This window comes from Xiphophorus maculatus, chromosome 23, assembly GCF_002775205.1.
Source record: "Xiphophorus maculatus strain JP 163 A chromosome 23, X_maculatus-5.0-male, whole genome shotgun sequence".
Classification (NCBI taxonomy): domain Eukaryota; kingdom Metazoa; phylum Chordata; class Actinopteri; order Cyprinodontiformes; family Poeciliidae; genus Xiphophorus; species Xiphophorus maculatus.
In genome coordinates this window covers 24,079,023-24,094,138 of record NC_036465.1, presented here as the reverse complement: position 1 = coordinate 24,094,138, position 15,116 = coordinate 24,079,023, and the positions used below count along the sequence as shown (strand labels likewise).

At 40.8% G+C, this 15,116-nt stretch overlaps 1 protein-coding gene across 3 annotated transcripts in view; it reads left to right on the top strand.

Moving 5' to 3' along the window:
* Positions 1-15,116, top strand: part of LOC102236553 (moesin) — a 43,289-nt gene that overhangs the window by 27,122 nt on the left and 1,051 nt on the right. Inside the window, exons 1-13 of one of the 3 annotated variants that reach the window (XM_023328574.1) lie at positions 1,796-1,913; positions 6,675-6,758; positions 6,858-6,953; positions 7,090-7,212; positions 8,259-8,410; positions 8,515-8,598; positions 8,684-8,830; positions 8,949-9,045; positions 10,080-10,243; positions 10,428-10,558; positions 10,792-10,952; positions 11,284-11,376; positions 12,303-12,461. In XM_023328574.1, coding sequence (XP_023184342.1) covers positions 1,905-1,913; positions 6,675-6,758; positions 6,858-6,953; positions 7,090-7,212; positions 8,259-8,410; positions 8,515-8,598; positions 8,684-8,830; positions 8,949-9,045; positions 10,080-10,243; positions 10,428-10,558; positions 10,792-10,952; positions 11,284-11,376; positions 12,303-12,461 — 1,500 coding nt within the window. In that variant the 5' untranslated portion in view covers positions 1,796-1,904. Of the gene's footprint in view, positions 1-1,795; positions 1,914-6,635; positions 6,759-6,857; positions 6,954-7,089; positions 7,213-8,258; positions 8,411-8,514; positions 8,599-8,683; positions 8,831-8,948; positions 9,046-10,079; positions 10,244-10,427; positions 10,559-10,791; positions 10,953-11,283; positions 11,377-12,302; positions 12,462-15,116 lie in introns of those variants that run through there. The other 2 variants (XM_023328575.1, XM_023328573.1) reach the window with 2 other exon arrangements.

Here is a 15,116-nt window from a genome sequence, read left to right as displayed (position 1 = left end):
CATTTTTATAATGACATTTTATGTCCTAGACCAACACAAATGAGTGCATTTTAGTGAAACCCAAGAAAAAATGCTAAATTTTTTCCAAGTTCCCCCCACCCCCCAAGTAAACATCTGAAATGTCTGGTCCCAGACAGCTCTAAATAAGATAATCAAAAGTGTAATTTAGTTTCAGCACAAGAACAACCATTCTGTGACAGATTTAAATGCTAGTCAGAAAGCATTTGTGAACAGACTGCGAATAAAAACACAGGAGTACGTCAGGTTTGAAGTTGCCGAGAGGTTCTGAAACAACATCTCAGTTCAAACGGTCATAAAAGAGTGGAGCTCAAATGCAAACCTATCAACACATGAATGTATGCATAGGTGATTACATTTTTATTTTTATTTTTGCATAAATCCAAACCTGTAAAACAGTGTATCACAATTTCCTCTCAGTTTTAAAGACAGGTTTCACAAACCTAAACTGAGTTTCAAAGAATCTGTACAACGAGATTCTTTGAATCAGTCTACGTTAGACCAGAATAAGTATATGTATGACAATGTTCATGGTCCTCTCAATTTGAACTTGTCTTGATTGCCACAAAAACTCTAAAAAAAAAAAAATGCGTAAAAAAAGTAGGTTTTGAACCAGAGCTGCCAAGATTCGTTCCAGATTCCTTAAAAACATTGTTTTAGTGTAGCCTAGAAATACCAACTTTGTCATTAGCCAGCCACATTTTTTTAAAGGTTTTGTTGGCTCTAGTGAAAGTAGATTGACAGGAAACAGAGTAATGAGAGAAGGGGAAGACATGCGGCAAATGTCGCTAGGCCGGGAATTGAACCTGCGACCACTGCCACGAGGACTAAGGCCTCAATACATGGTTGTGCTTTTCCCCTGCGCCACCACAGCACCCCACATTTTTTCTGACCATGCTTCCTCTCTGCACAATACAGGGGGCCACCCACACACTATTGACTAGTGATTAACTGAGGAAAGACCTTTTCTGTCCCTTTCTCTATTTTTCCCCCCACTCCTGTGGCCCTCAGACTCAGTTGAGCCTTGGATTAAGAGTTTTATCACCCATATCAAAAATCCACACCAACTGTCCATGGACTGTTGGGAAGGAAGAGCATTGATCGCAACTCTAATAACCGGAGGAGGTCCGAAGATACACAGCTCAGTCAGAAAAATCTGTTGATGGGCCATTTCTGAAGAAAACCACATTAAAAAAAATCCTGTCTGAAGTTTTCCCTGGAAAAGGAAAATAGCAGATGATGATAATAATAATAATAATAATCAGAATAATAATAACAAGAAGAAGAAGACATACTAAATTACAACCCAGAAGCCATAAAAGATGAACACCATGATACCACCACCACATGTTCCACAAACAATAAGCCGGAAAGCTGTGTTTCCCTCAAACGCAAACTAGAAAGTTTTTTTTTCTTTTCCGTCTTGTTCAACGAACATGCTATGAGGTGTGATTTTTGCAGACTGGGAACCCTGAATAAAGATCTTTTAGGGCGAAAAAAAAAAAAGAAGATGATTTTCTTTTGCCCCCTGCCACGTTTACATTAGTTATTGTGTGCAGCCCTATCCTCAGAAAATCCATTAAGGTTATTTTCCATTTTCTTTCTGCGCTGAACAAAAACTGTCACATGAGCAACACAAAATCACATCCTATGATAATTTAGGAGAAAGGTGTTTAGAGAAGGCAAAGCCTGCCTCTTTAAAATGTCTGGGCCAGAGTTGCAGTTGGATTAACTAAACAAGCAGCACTTAGGAACAATACAATGGCCTATTCTCAGTCACTGTAATCCTTATAGGTATTGCAAGCACTTTCATATGACTCTGCAGAGAAAAGGCTCCAACAATCTGTGAAGAAAGATTTTAGCTGCCGATAAAAGAAACAGCACAAATGTCAACTGTAAGTAGATATTATTGTTTTATATCCATATTTTGGTTATGCTTCATTCCTCTCTAAACCTCTGAATGAAGTGTGAAGTGTGTTTTCAGTCGAAGCTGTAACGTTGTGATGGATTGTAGTTCTGGAAGCGTCTTTGGAGGAAAGGTATTTGGCTAAACAAATGACATATTAGCCAAACGTTTCCCACCTACTGTTACTGTGTTGTCGGATTTAGTCCATTAGCGAGAGGACCTTAGCGAGCTCATTATTGTCTTTATAAATAATAACAGTGTTTTAAGCGAGATAATTTCTCTAATAGCAGGGACCAACCGAAAGCTCCCTCATTGCAAACAGGGTTAGTTTGACTGATTTCTTTGCTTTCTGACTGTGGCAACTCCTGCAAATACAACAGGATGAAACGTAAAAAGCAACCGCAAAATGACCTCCATTTGTATGCTTTTACGTCAACTGAACATCTTTTATTATTTCATAAACTACTCTCAACTTTCTCCTTTAAATTCCACATTTTTTAGATTGGTTCAGAAATCAATATTTGCGGGATCAACTCTGATCAGAGCTTTCGTGTGTCTTGTCATCCAGCCTTTCACATTATGGTTGGCGTCGTGCCACTCATGATACAAATCTCCAAGCAGATCAGCTATGTTTATTTAAAACCCTTTAACTGTCATGAGGATTTTCTTCCAGTCTTGATTCTATCAACAAATCTAACCATTATGCAAGTGTGGCTAGGGGGAAAAAAGGCCACGAGACCTGTTTGCAGTTGTCACATGATGAAAGGCACAACAATCCCAGCATGTGGGATAAGATGCTCTGGTCAAACCGAATCCTTTCACCTAAATGCAAAATACTGTGAGTGAAGGACATGTAAAAACATATTGGTGGCACCATCTTGATGTGGTGATGCATGTTCTTTGCAAGAACACATAAGTTGGACAGTGTTGATAGGTAGCTGGATGGAGGTAAATACAAGGCAACACCGGAAGATAACCTGGTAGAGGTTGCAGAAGTTCAATTCCCAAAGGGAATGCATTTATGTACATATGTCAGAATGAGCCGTTTAAAGTCCTGGTGCAAAACATCAACGATTAATGTCTCCAGCCTACTCAGGTGTGTTTGGTTCATCTTCCTCTTGGTTATATTCTAGAAGTTTTCAATGTGTTTCAGTTCAGGAGATGGAATGGTTTGGTCCTGCATGTTGGTGGACCTACCTGTGTGGCAATTAATTTTTCTGCTGGTAAAAGCCAATCCTCAGAGTTGGGTAACATTGCCAGAGCACAAGTAAGCAAGCTTCCTTTAGTGCCCAGTGATTGCCGCACTAAATCAATCACACTGGCTTTTAGGTATCACTTGGCCTCCGTTAAAACCTTTAGACAGCCTATGTGTTGAGCTCAGTTGAAACTTGACTCAGTGAAGATGATCGTACTCCTGTCCACACTTCAGCGTGGTTCTCATTTGGGCATTTTTATAAGCTCTACCCCATCAAAGCCGAACCTCTGGGAAGTGTTGTGAACCGATACTGTACACTTCAGCATTGATGTTATTCAATATTTCCATTGACTGTTGATGTCATTAAATGGTTCCTGAAAGACATTCGAATGAGGTGGCAGTGAATGTAGCCAGTGGCGAATCACCTTCACCCTTTAACTTTGTTGGCCCCGATAACTCAACCACTGCCTTAGAAATTGCAGAGGTGAAAGCAAAGTGATGCTGCCTGTATCCTTCTGTGAACAAAGTCAGAATTACCGCCGATTTGCCTCCCAATAAATGTTTCCTTACCATTGTCTAATGGTTACCGTAGGGCTGTTGTCATTTTATCCAGTAGTTCCTAATCCTGGAAGATAGTTATGACTTTCATAAGTTCCTAGTTAGTTCAGATGACCACCTAAGTTTTTCCTTATGTAGGACTATGTGTACTTATGCTGAATGAGTGTCAAAAATGTGGAGGTGCTGATTGAAAAGATTAAGAAACTCTGACAGTTTGTCTTAAAGAGTTGTACAACTGCTCGTAGTCTCACTTTTTTTGACCCGTCAACCAATGTTTTGCCTTAAAAGGAGCTCCATATTCTCAATTAAGACTGTAGAAGCCTAAATTCAGTTTTTGTTCATTCAGACTTTAGGATAAGTTATGTTCATATTTCTTATTATAATTTGTTTATTTGGATAAAAATGATAACTGGTTAAATCTATTGCATAGTAATTTACTATATTTGACTACACTTAAGTCTTGAAAATTTGCATATCTAATTGGAATTAAGGATTTTAGGGTGTGGCGCTAAAATGCTCATGCTCTGTTCTCGATTGTTGACAGATTGACAAATCCACCTTCCTCTGTTAACCGTGAATTTTTCTCCTCTGAGGCCTGTGACAAATTTGCCACTTTTTTTATAAATAAAACTGAGAAAATAAGGGAAACAATAAACTCCTCTGTGACTGCTGTTGGGAAACAATTAACTATGTTTTCCCCTAAACAGAACTTACCTATGATGACCCACTTTAACCTGATCACTCAAAAGGATTTGAGTTACACTTTACATTGTATGAAATCATCCACCTGTTCCCTTGACGTCATACCCACCAGTTTATTCTTAAAGGTCTCAGAGCTTTTGGCTCCGGACCTTTTACAAATAATTAACAAGTCACTCTCCTCTGGAGTGTTTCCTCAGGCTCTAAAGACTGCGGTAGTTAAACCACTTCTCAAAAAGCATAATCTAGACTCATCACTTTTAAGCAATTATCGACCAATATCAAACTTACCTTTTTTGTCTAAAATACTAGAAAAAATTGTTTTTCAGCAGATAAATGGCTTTCTGGCCCTGAACAACTGTTTTGATGTCCATCAGTCAGGCTTCCGTCAGCATCACAGCACTGAAATGGCTCTTGTCAAAATATTCAATGACCTTCGTCTAAACACTGACCGTAATAAAATGTCAATATTAGTTTTACTTGACTTGAGTGCTGCATTCGACACAGTCGATCATGATATTTTATTATCTCGATTAGAAAATTGGGTTGGCATTTCTGGTATAGTACTCAGCTGGCTTAAATCTTACCTGTCCAACAGAACCTTTTGTGTGTCCATAGGCAATTTTAAATCCAAACTGAATGAAATTACATATGGAGTTCCCCAAGGTTCCATCCTGGGGCCGCTTCTTTTTAATATCTATATGCTTCCATTAATTCAAATTATACGAAATAATAAGATAGACTACCACAATTATGCCGATGACACACAGCTATACATCAGCCTTTCACCAGGAGATTACAGTCAGGTTCAAATACTCACTAAATGTATTGAGCAGATTAATGTCTGGATGGGCCAAAACTTCCTCCAACTAAATAAAAATAAAACCGAAATATTAGTGTTTGGGCCAAAACAGCATAGATTAAATATAATCACCCACCTTCAGTCCATTGGATTAAGATGTTCTGACGAAGCCAAGAATCTGGGGGTGATCATGGATCCTGATCTGAACTTTAATAACCACATCAAATATATCATAAAAACATCATACTACCATCTAAAATATATTGCTAAAATTACACGACTCATGTCCCCGCAAGACTCTGAAAAATTAGTTCATGCCTTTGTTTTTAGTAGACTCGATTACTGCAATGGAATTTTTACTGGATTATCAAAAAAAGCAATAAGACAGCTCCAGCTTCTCCAGAAAGCTGCTGCAAGAGTCCTAACTAAAACAAAAAGAGATCAGCATATCAGTCCAGTTCTAAGATCCCTGCACTGGCTGCCTGTTGCCCGAAGAATAGAATTTAAAATCTCCTTAATGGTTTACAAAGCACTTCATAATAGAAACCCAAACTACATTTCTGATCTTCTTCAACCATATGTACCACTCAGACCTTTAAGATAGTCAGAATCAAACCTTCTAACCATTCCAAGAGTCAGAACTAAACATGGTGAAGCAGCTTTTAGTTTTTATGCTCCAACACTCTGGAATAAGCTTCCTGCTCACTGTAAGACTGCCCCTACCTTGAGTTTATTTAAAACAAGGTTAAAAACCTTCTTATTTGACGTTGCCTATTCTTAAATTTTTATTTATTATTATTATTATTATTATTTTTTATTTTTTAACTATATTCAAATTTGTAATGTTTATTTTGTTCATTTTTATTCTGTTGTATGTTGTTTTAACTTCTTTGTACAAGCACTTTGAATTGTCTTTGGCTGAAAGGTGCTATATAAATAAAGTTGCCTTGCCTTGCCTTGCTAGCCAGAGTCAGTTGGGCAGTTGGAGTGGAGCCACACAGTTTTTTAACCTCACTCTCTTTCCTTTTAAATTGTCGTTTCTCTTTACTTTTCGTGGAAAGGTAACCTTTGTACCGCTTTTATTATTATTTCTGAAGTAAACCATTCAACTATATTAAGAAGATCCAGTCCCCTTTTTTCGTCATCAAGTGGACCGAATGGGAAAGACGGAGAGCGTCAAGCTTATGGCTTCATTATTTAGGAAACCACAAAGACTATAATGCACTACTGGCTCATTTTTTTGATTGTAGTCCCCACCAACCTCTTGTGATCGGATGCTCCTGACTGAACAGAGGAATGTTACAAGAACTCTCTTTTTGCTTATTTCCCTGTAAACAAGCCAGCTCTTATAACTTTGTTGCATAGAACAAAGCCATTTTCTCGCAGAATTAGTGTTCCTTGTACTCCCAGTTGTGCATTTCAATGCACTCCAACACTTTTCCTAGTGACTCACGCTTATGAACATTTGGGAGCTTTTCCTCTGTTTTCTCTGGCAGATCAATGTCCGAGTTACAACAATGGACGCGGAGTTGGAGTTTGCCATCCTGCCAAGCACGACTGGCAAACAGCTTTTTGACCAGGTACAACGGGTGTGTTGCAACCAGATAAAAAACAAAACTGCTAGAAAAAAACAAAACAAAACAAAGAATGACCCTGATCCCACCCACGGATGTGCTTAGGTGGTGAAGACGATCGGACTAAGAGAAACGTGGTTCTTCGGCCTTCAGTATCAGGACAGCAAAGGCTTCTCCACCTGGCTCAAGATGAACAAGAGAGTGAGTTGAAAGTCTGAAAGGCTTTGTATCGCCCTGCTTGTGTAAACGTCTGTGTTGTTTTTTTTGTTTTACCCTAATGAGGCTAATTAGTATCTACTTATTCTTAAACTCCACCACTTTGGGGCATCAATCCCAGGTGACGGCTCAAGATGTGAAGAAGAACAACCCCCTGCTGATTAAGTTCAGGGCCAGGTTTTACCCGGAGGAGGTAGCCGAGGAGCTGATCCAGGAGGCAACGCAGCGCCTCTTCTTCCTGCAGGTCGGACCGCGCCGTGTCTTTGTTTCCTCCCGACAGAAAGGAATTACGTCCTCCAGCTGTCGAGCATCTCGCTTGTCGAAACAGAAGCAACAGTCGTCCTCTAATATTCATGTATAGTAGCCCACGAAGGAAATAAAGAAAGAAAACTAATTCAAACAAGATGTAGGACCTCTCTTAATGACCGGCGAGGCTTTCATGATGACTCACACACAAATTCTAAACCCACATGGGTGTTCTGTATAAGACCAAACAAAAACAGTTTCATGTGGAAGATATGCAGTTTCTTGCTAAAGTAATCATACACCTCACACTTTTTCTCAGTTTGTCTCACCGCGACATCTGTTTTTTTATGTGATACTTTTACATAAGGAAAATTCGATATTGTTTTCAAAACGTCAACGAACAAAAATGTAAACAGCGTGGCGTCAACCTCCCATCGTGTCAGAACCACGCTTTCACAAAGAGACGCATGCTCTCAGTATGATGCTACATGATACACTTTGGATGGAGGTTCACTAAATGTCTCTATTTAGTTCCTTGTATTTTCCCTGACCCTACAGAAAATCTGAACCACAGCATGACGCTGCCACCACCTTGTTTTGTCACGGGGATGTTGCGTTCAGACGATTTCCGTTTTTATTTTTCTACAAAATAATCTTAAGTTTTGCAAGTAGATCAAAAAGCCACATTTTGGTCTCATTACAACTTTTATTTAGGGAAGGCAGAGTAAAAAAAAAAGATTGGGGGAAAAAAAAAACTACACGTCACTTTTCAGACTATTTTTTTTTTTTTTTTGTAAAAACATTCGAGATCATTGTTACTTTCCTCCCAGTTCACAATAACGTGGCACTCTGTGTTGATTTCCACGTGAAATCCCAAAAGAAAACACACCAAAGTTTGCAGTCGCAGTGAGACAAATCAGGAATAATTCAAATACTTTTTGTAAGGCGCAGAGTCTACGCACATGCGTTGTTTTCTCGGGGAGGCAACAAGTGAGTGCATTGTACCTTTCCACCAGGAGCCTTTGTCTCTTCTCCCGGTTTCAGGTGAAGGAGAGCATCCTGAACGACGACATATACTGTCCGCCCGAGACTGCAGTGCTCCTGGCATCGTATGCAGTGCAAGTCAAACACGGAGACTACAGCAAAGATTATCACGTACCGGGATACCTCACCAAAGAGAAGTTGCTGCCACAGAGGTAGAGCATCCCGTTCATATAAGTATAAACCAAAAGGTTCACCTTAATTCCAGTCCCAGTCACCTGAATTCTAATCGGTGTGTCCTCTTTCCGGATAAAACCAGGGTTTTGGAGCAGCACAAGCTGAATAAGAATCAGTGGGAGGAAAGAATCCAGGTGTGGCATCAAGAGCACAAGGGAATGCTGAGGTAGGGAGATCGCAGTGCGAGGAGAGTTAATGGGCTTTCAGCAAACCTGTGTTTCGGCATGCCATTAAACCGCAAATCACCGCAGGGAGGACGCAATGCTGGAGTATCTGAAGATAGCCCAGGACCTGGAGATGTACGGGGTCAACTACTTCAACATCAAGAACAAGAAAGGGTCCGAGCTGTGGCTGGGGGTGGACGCGCTGGGGCTGAACATTTATGACAAGAAAGACAAGTAGGTTGCAGCTGGCTCCGAAAACCGCCGCAGATTTACCTCAGTTCGTCAGAACGCATCGGTTTGACCAAAACATCTCATCTGCTGCGAAACGACTCGCCTGCTAATGTTTCCGCAGGATGACCCCAAAGATCGGCTTCCCCTGGAGTGAGATAAGAAACATCTCATTCAACGACAAGAAATTTGTCATCAAGCCAATTGACAAGAAAGCCCCGGTAAGTTAAAACCCCAAAAAAAGCAACAAAAACACAGTGCATACGTTCGATTTCAGTAGCATCTTTGTGGAAAAGCGTGTCATACCCCCTCTTTAAAAAAAAATTATAAAAAAATAAGCACACAAACCCCACTTAAAATAATGCAAAACTTTTCAGATATGTGATTTAAAAGAATTAAAAGAAATAGTAACAAAACGAAAAACTGTGACATAGAAGTCCGGAGAGATAGGTGACATAAGGATATCGAAAAGATTAAAAGGGAAAGTCTATAAGAGTGCAGTGAGACCAAGACAGGAGACTGAGCTGGAGGTGTCAGAGTTGAGGAAGCGGAGATTTTCATCAGGACTGACCAGGATGAAGAGGATTAGAAATGAGCAGATCAGAGGAACGGCTAAGAATGGGCAGTTTAGGGAGAGGAAGTTGGAGACGAGATGAGGCTAGACATGGACTGAGCAGCCGGAATAAGAATTCACCATGACATGAAATTCCCCCTTAAACACAATATTTGTAGTTCTGATGTTTTGAAACATCTTCATGTATTGAGCTAAAAAGAAGAAAAAAGAAAAACAAATTACGCTCTTTCTCCACTAACTAGCTAGAACTTGCATAACTAAATGGAAAGTTGTTTTTTTTTGTTGTTCTTTTTTTGCCTTCTGAGGAATGGAGATTTGTATCTCTTTAACTGTGTCTGTAAACAGGAGGTGTGACAGAACCCATTTGATTCTGGTGAAAATATCAATTTGCAAAAAGCACAAATTACAGAGAGTAGAATTTCAACAGCAGCTGCTACTTGATCTCATCTACAGACATGAGCTCTGCCTCGGCAGCCCCATCTTTTGACTCCATGCCCAGATTTAGGGAATCATCCAAGAGATTGGGAGGGATGTGGTGGTGGGGGGGGGAGAAAAAAAAATTCTTCAAAAAAAAAAAAATCGTTTTAGATCCAGACCCATCGCTTTATTGGGGGATTAAAAAAAATAAAAATATCGGTATGTCATTATGGCTAAAAGCATTTGCTGATTCCTTTGATGCAGGACTTTGTTTTCTATGTACCTCGTCTCCGCATCAACAAACGCATCCTGGCATTGTGCATGGGAAACCATGACCTGTACATGCGCAGACGCAAACCCGACACCATCGAGGTGCAGCAGATGAAGGCCCAGGCCAGGGAGGAGAAGAACAAGAGGCAAATGGAGCGGTAAAGGAGGCTTAAATAACACAACTCTGTCATTTGATTTTTTTTTTTTTTTTTTTTTTTTTTTTACAGTCTACTTTGTGTTCTCTCTACTTTCAAAAAGCAAAAAAAAAAAAAGAAAAGAAAAGAAAACTGTCAGGAGATGAAGTTTTTCTAATGTGTATTCATGCACAATTCTCCTTGTCAGGGCTCTGCTTGAGAGCGAGAAAAAAAAGCGAGAAAACGCCGAGAAGGAAACGGAGAAGATTGCCCGGGAGACCATGGAGCTGATGGAACGATTGAGACAGATTGAAGAGCAGACAAAGAGAGCTCAAGACGGTCTGACGACTTTCCCACTACAAACCGATACAAACCTCAGTTTCATAGGGTTGTTTTCTGCTAAAGAGCATTACAAAAAATATAAAAAATCCAGATTCACAAGTTTAAACAGGCTTGATTTTTAAAATTTTTTTAATTTTTTTAGGATTCCTGTAGAATAAACCATGTATAAGCCTCTCTCTGTGTATGTGTGTGTGTGTGTGTGACCTGCACATGTGGGGATGTTGCTTTAGAGCTGGAAGAGCAGACCCGCAGAGCCCTGGAGTTGGAAAAGGAGAGAACAATCGTTCAGGAGGAGGCAGAGCGTCTGGACTACGACCGCAGAGCTGCAGTGGAGGCGAAAGCGGCCCTGCTGCACCATTCCGAGACCCAGATCAAGAGCCAGGAAGGCCTGGTATTCACGCACAATGCACATTCTGTTGTCCTTCATCTTTGGTTGAACAGAATAAAAGCCTTGAGGAGGCCAAAGGGGGTGGTGGGGCTGATGAACCTGAAATACATCCAAACCTTTCAAGATTTATAGATCTGGGCCTCAAAGTCAGAACTGAAAGGTTTACGGTTATGTAAAATAAATAATAATAAAAAAAACAAATTTCAGCATGTAAATACGTTGCACGCGCTCGTTCGCGCTCTCCCTCACACTTCGCACGCGCGAGCAGAGCACAATGACCTTAGATCAGAAGCACTCTTAACTCTTTCTCCATTTGTGTGCATGGTTTGTGCAGGCCACTGAGCTGGCTGAGCTTACCACTAAGATCTCCCAGCTGGAAGAAGCCAAGAAGAAAAAGGACGAGGAGGCGCAGCAATGGCAGAAAAGGGTGAGAGAAAACTAGAGAGGGGATAGAGGATGAAAGAGGGATGTGTGGCGGCGGGTCCGTGTCAGGTGGAAGATGACTGTGAGCCAGAAAGCAGGTATGTTTTCATTGTGTCCTGTCAGCGGCAGTCCTGGGTGATGGCGTTTGATCTAGGAAGGGATTCTGTTTCGAATGCAGATTTCATTTAGGGGCCACGCAAAGCGTATGCAAAGCAAATCGGAGCGCAAATATTGCTTTAAGCCCGCATGTAAAACTTAGGAGTTATTGCTGCGCAAAACTGTCCCAGCTTATTATGAATATAAAGTGGCTAAGATACAAACATATCATGACTACACTGCAAAAAAAAAAGACCTAAATGTTACCAAGTGTTTATTTTTGTCTAGATTCTACACTTGAAATAAGACAAAACTAGCAAGTAGCTTTTCAGCATGATATATGAGCTTGTTTTTAAAGGTAATTCTTTAATATTGATCAAAAAGTGTTAATTACACTGGCAGATTTGAGCACTTATAATATGGGAAGAATGTCTTGTTATAAGTGACATAATCTGCCAGTGGAACTTGTACATTTTTCATCAATATTAAGGAATTCTTGACTTAAAACAAGCTTTGATATATTTCTTAAAAGTTGACTGTAAGTCAGTTTTGTCTTATTTCAGATGTACTAGAAGGTAGGCCAAACATACTTGATTTTGTGTTTTTTGCAGTGCAGGAATTCAAAAGGTAACGAACAAAATAAACTAAGTTAAACGATCCTCCTTAAAATCAAGCAACTCCATATTTTTGGAGCAAATCTGCAGGCCAACTCCAAAACGTCGTAGGCTCCAACCACACGGCCTCACCGTGTGCTGACAGGCCTTGATGGTAGAAGCTGATTTGGAGCGAACCAAAGACGAGCTGAAGACTAAACTAATGGGTGTCCAAATCCAGAACTCTGCTCACCCCCACATGCACGAGCACGACGAGACGGACGAGAGCAGCGCCGAGGCGAGCGCCGAGCTGACCGCCCCCGGCATGGTCCGCGACCGCAGCGAGGAGGAGAGGGTGACGGAGGCGCAGAAGAACCAGCGGCTGCAGAAGAACCTGAAGGTGAGAGGGTGTGTTTTTTTTCCAGAGGTTTCGGAAAAAAACAAACAAACAAAACAAAAACGGCTCACTGCCCAGGGCGCCGCTCCATTTGGGTTGGTTGGAGGAGTCGCAGGTACTTAACTGTCCTTTTTTACGAGCCGAGCAACATCTCTGTTGCTTATTAGCGCGCCAACGCGCCAAGGCGTTGGGTGTTTTTTACGAGGCGTGTTCACCACCACCGACTAATGCGGCGCTGATTCATAGCTTCTGATTCAGCATTAGTGAACATTTTGCAGTTTTTCTTCTTCTTTTTTTTTTTTTTTAAGTTTTAAAAAAAACTCAAACTGGCCTAAACTAAGCTGGACAACTGAACTCTGAACAGAGCTCCTTTAAAGGCCCTCGAGTGCCGTGACGAGACCCGCGTCCGCCGCGGACCCGTCGGGTAGCGCCTAGTGCCGCGGGTGGCGGCTACGGGGCTAAAACCCGTTTCAGACTCCACGAAACCTACGCTTGTGTTGGTGCAAAGGAGCAGAAAAATGTTTATTATCATTATTACCGTGAATCTTTTTAATGTGTCTGCGCAACATGAAAGCGAAAATTGTCAGTGTTCTTAAAAAAAAAAATTATTGTTCAATCTCCTGCCTCGACTTGCCTCGTCTCGCTCCTCTGACATCAGCGCGCAAGGAAGAGGTGCTCCTGCTCGCCCAGGGCGCTGTTCATGCAACAAGCACCACTGGTTCCAGGAGTCCTGGTCCAGCTACAGGTTAAACGTTCCCGAGCCGCATGGAGCTTTTAGGAGATTAAACAAATTAATTTTGAAATGCACTTTCTGGGAACCGCGTTTTGCGAATTAGGAAAGCGCTCCTGCTGAAAGGGGAGACAAATGTTGCAGACAGGGAATGAGCAGTTTTTATTAGCAGATAACATAATCAAGCCAAACAAGGCTGCATTAAGAGGGACAAATCCTACTTCTTTCTAAATACAAAGCTTTAGCTCTGTTGGCAAGCTGAGAAATCTGCACAAGTCCATGTTAACACATAGGCTTAAGCCCTTTCTATTTATAAAAGTAATCTAAGAACAGTGCACTTCATGACTGTAATAGTACATAACCAAAAAAATAAAAATATTCAAACCCCTTGAACTTATTCAGATTTTCTCTGCTTTTATTGGGTTTTACATGATAGAACAACACAAACTAGTTGGATCGTTGTGGAGCGGAAGAAAAACAAAACGTGGCAGTTGTTTCTTTGCAAAGAAAAACATCTTAAAAGTGTGGAGTGTGTGTCTGCATCCTGCCGCCGTTGCAATTTTACGTCAAGATAAACAGCCGGTGAAGGCCTCAGAGGTGAGGGAGTTGTGGAGAGAATTTCATCTGGGTTATAAACGATAATCCCAAGTTTCGAACATCTGACGCAGCTAAAATTTACAAACTGAAAAATGGAAAAGACGCGGAGGTCTTCCTGAACTGACGGGGTGAGACGCACGATTAAAATCACACATGAATACGCTTGTTAACGGGATGAGTCGGTAGCAACATCCTGTTGTTAGATTACACGACTCGTGCGTTGAAAGAATAATGTGGTTCCACGGTATTTTTGGAGAAATATCGCTAGTTTTGATACAGATGGAAAAAAAAACAAATCACCTCAGGCAAGCGCACAAACTTTTTATAGAAAAACGTGACTCTTTGTGAAATGGACGTGTTTCCATTAGGCAATTTTATTTTTCCTAATTCTAATTTGCACAATCATACGGATGATTGGAAACGCGGCTTGTGTTTATCCGCGAGGTTGACCCAGTCAAAGCCCCAGCCTGAAATCTAACTGAGTCTTTGTGGGAAGACTTGAAAATTGCATTTTATTAGCAAAAAAATGTATATTTTTCCCTTTCGCTTCACAACAACGCCGTTGTTTATTCACACAAAACCCTAATAAAATCCATTAAAGTGCGGTTTTCAATGTCTAAACGTGAAAATTCGCATTCACAAATAAAGGTAGTGCTTGTTGAAACGGCTAATGAGCATTTTTCTTTTTTTCTTTTATTTTATTTGAGCATACGTTCATTTAACTAACCGAAGCTGTCCTCTGTGATAAACAGAAGAGATTACGAATCCATTCAAGAGCAGCAGTGACTGGGCTGCAGAGTTGTTTTACTCTTGCCCTTTCGGCAAGTTCTGTATTTCCTGTTCTGTGTCAACCGGTTTATACTTGGAAAAGCAAATTTGAAATTTTTCTGAAAGTTTGGTTCGTTCTTTCCTGTTTTTACCCCGGGTTTTGACTCTTTGTGTAAATATGGCAGAGTAATTGCTCCTCCAAATTGTGCTTCACCAGAACTAAGTGCACTTTACATAATTAAACATCGTTGCACTCATGGTACATCATGATTGTTATGGTTTTCGATCAAATGCGCGGATCTCGTCCGCTGTCTGAACAACATATGGTGTTTTAGAGCAGGCTGGACGAAAAATAACCTGAATAAATGACGCCAATCGAGAGGTTGTTTTTTTTCGTTTTGTTTTGTTTCGTTTTTTTCTTCTTCTTCTTCTTCTTTTTTGTCAGATGGAACCGTGGGGGCTGGGATTCGGCGGGGGGAGAGTGTGGCAGAGAGAGGAGCGAGGTTGCTGAATAGTCTCGCAGAATGAGGCAAAAAAAGGAAAGAAAAAAAAAAAGATTCTAT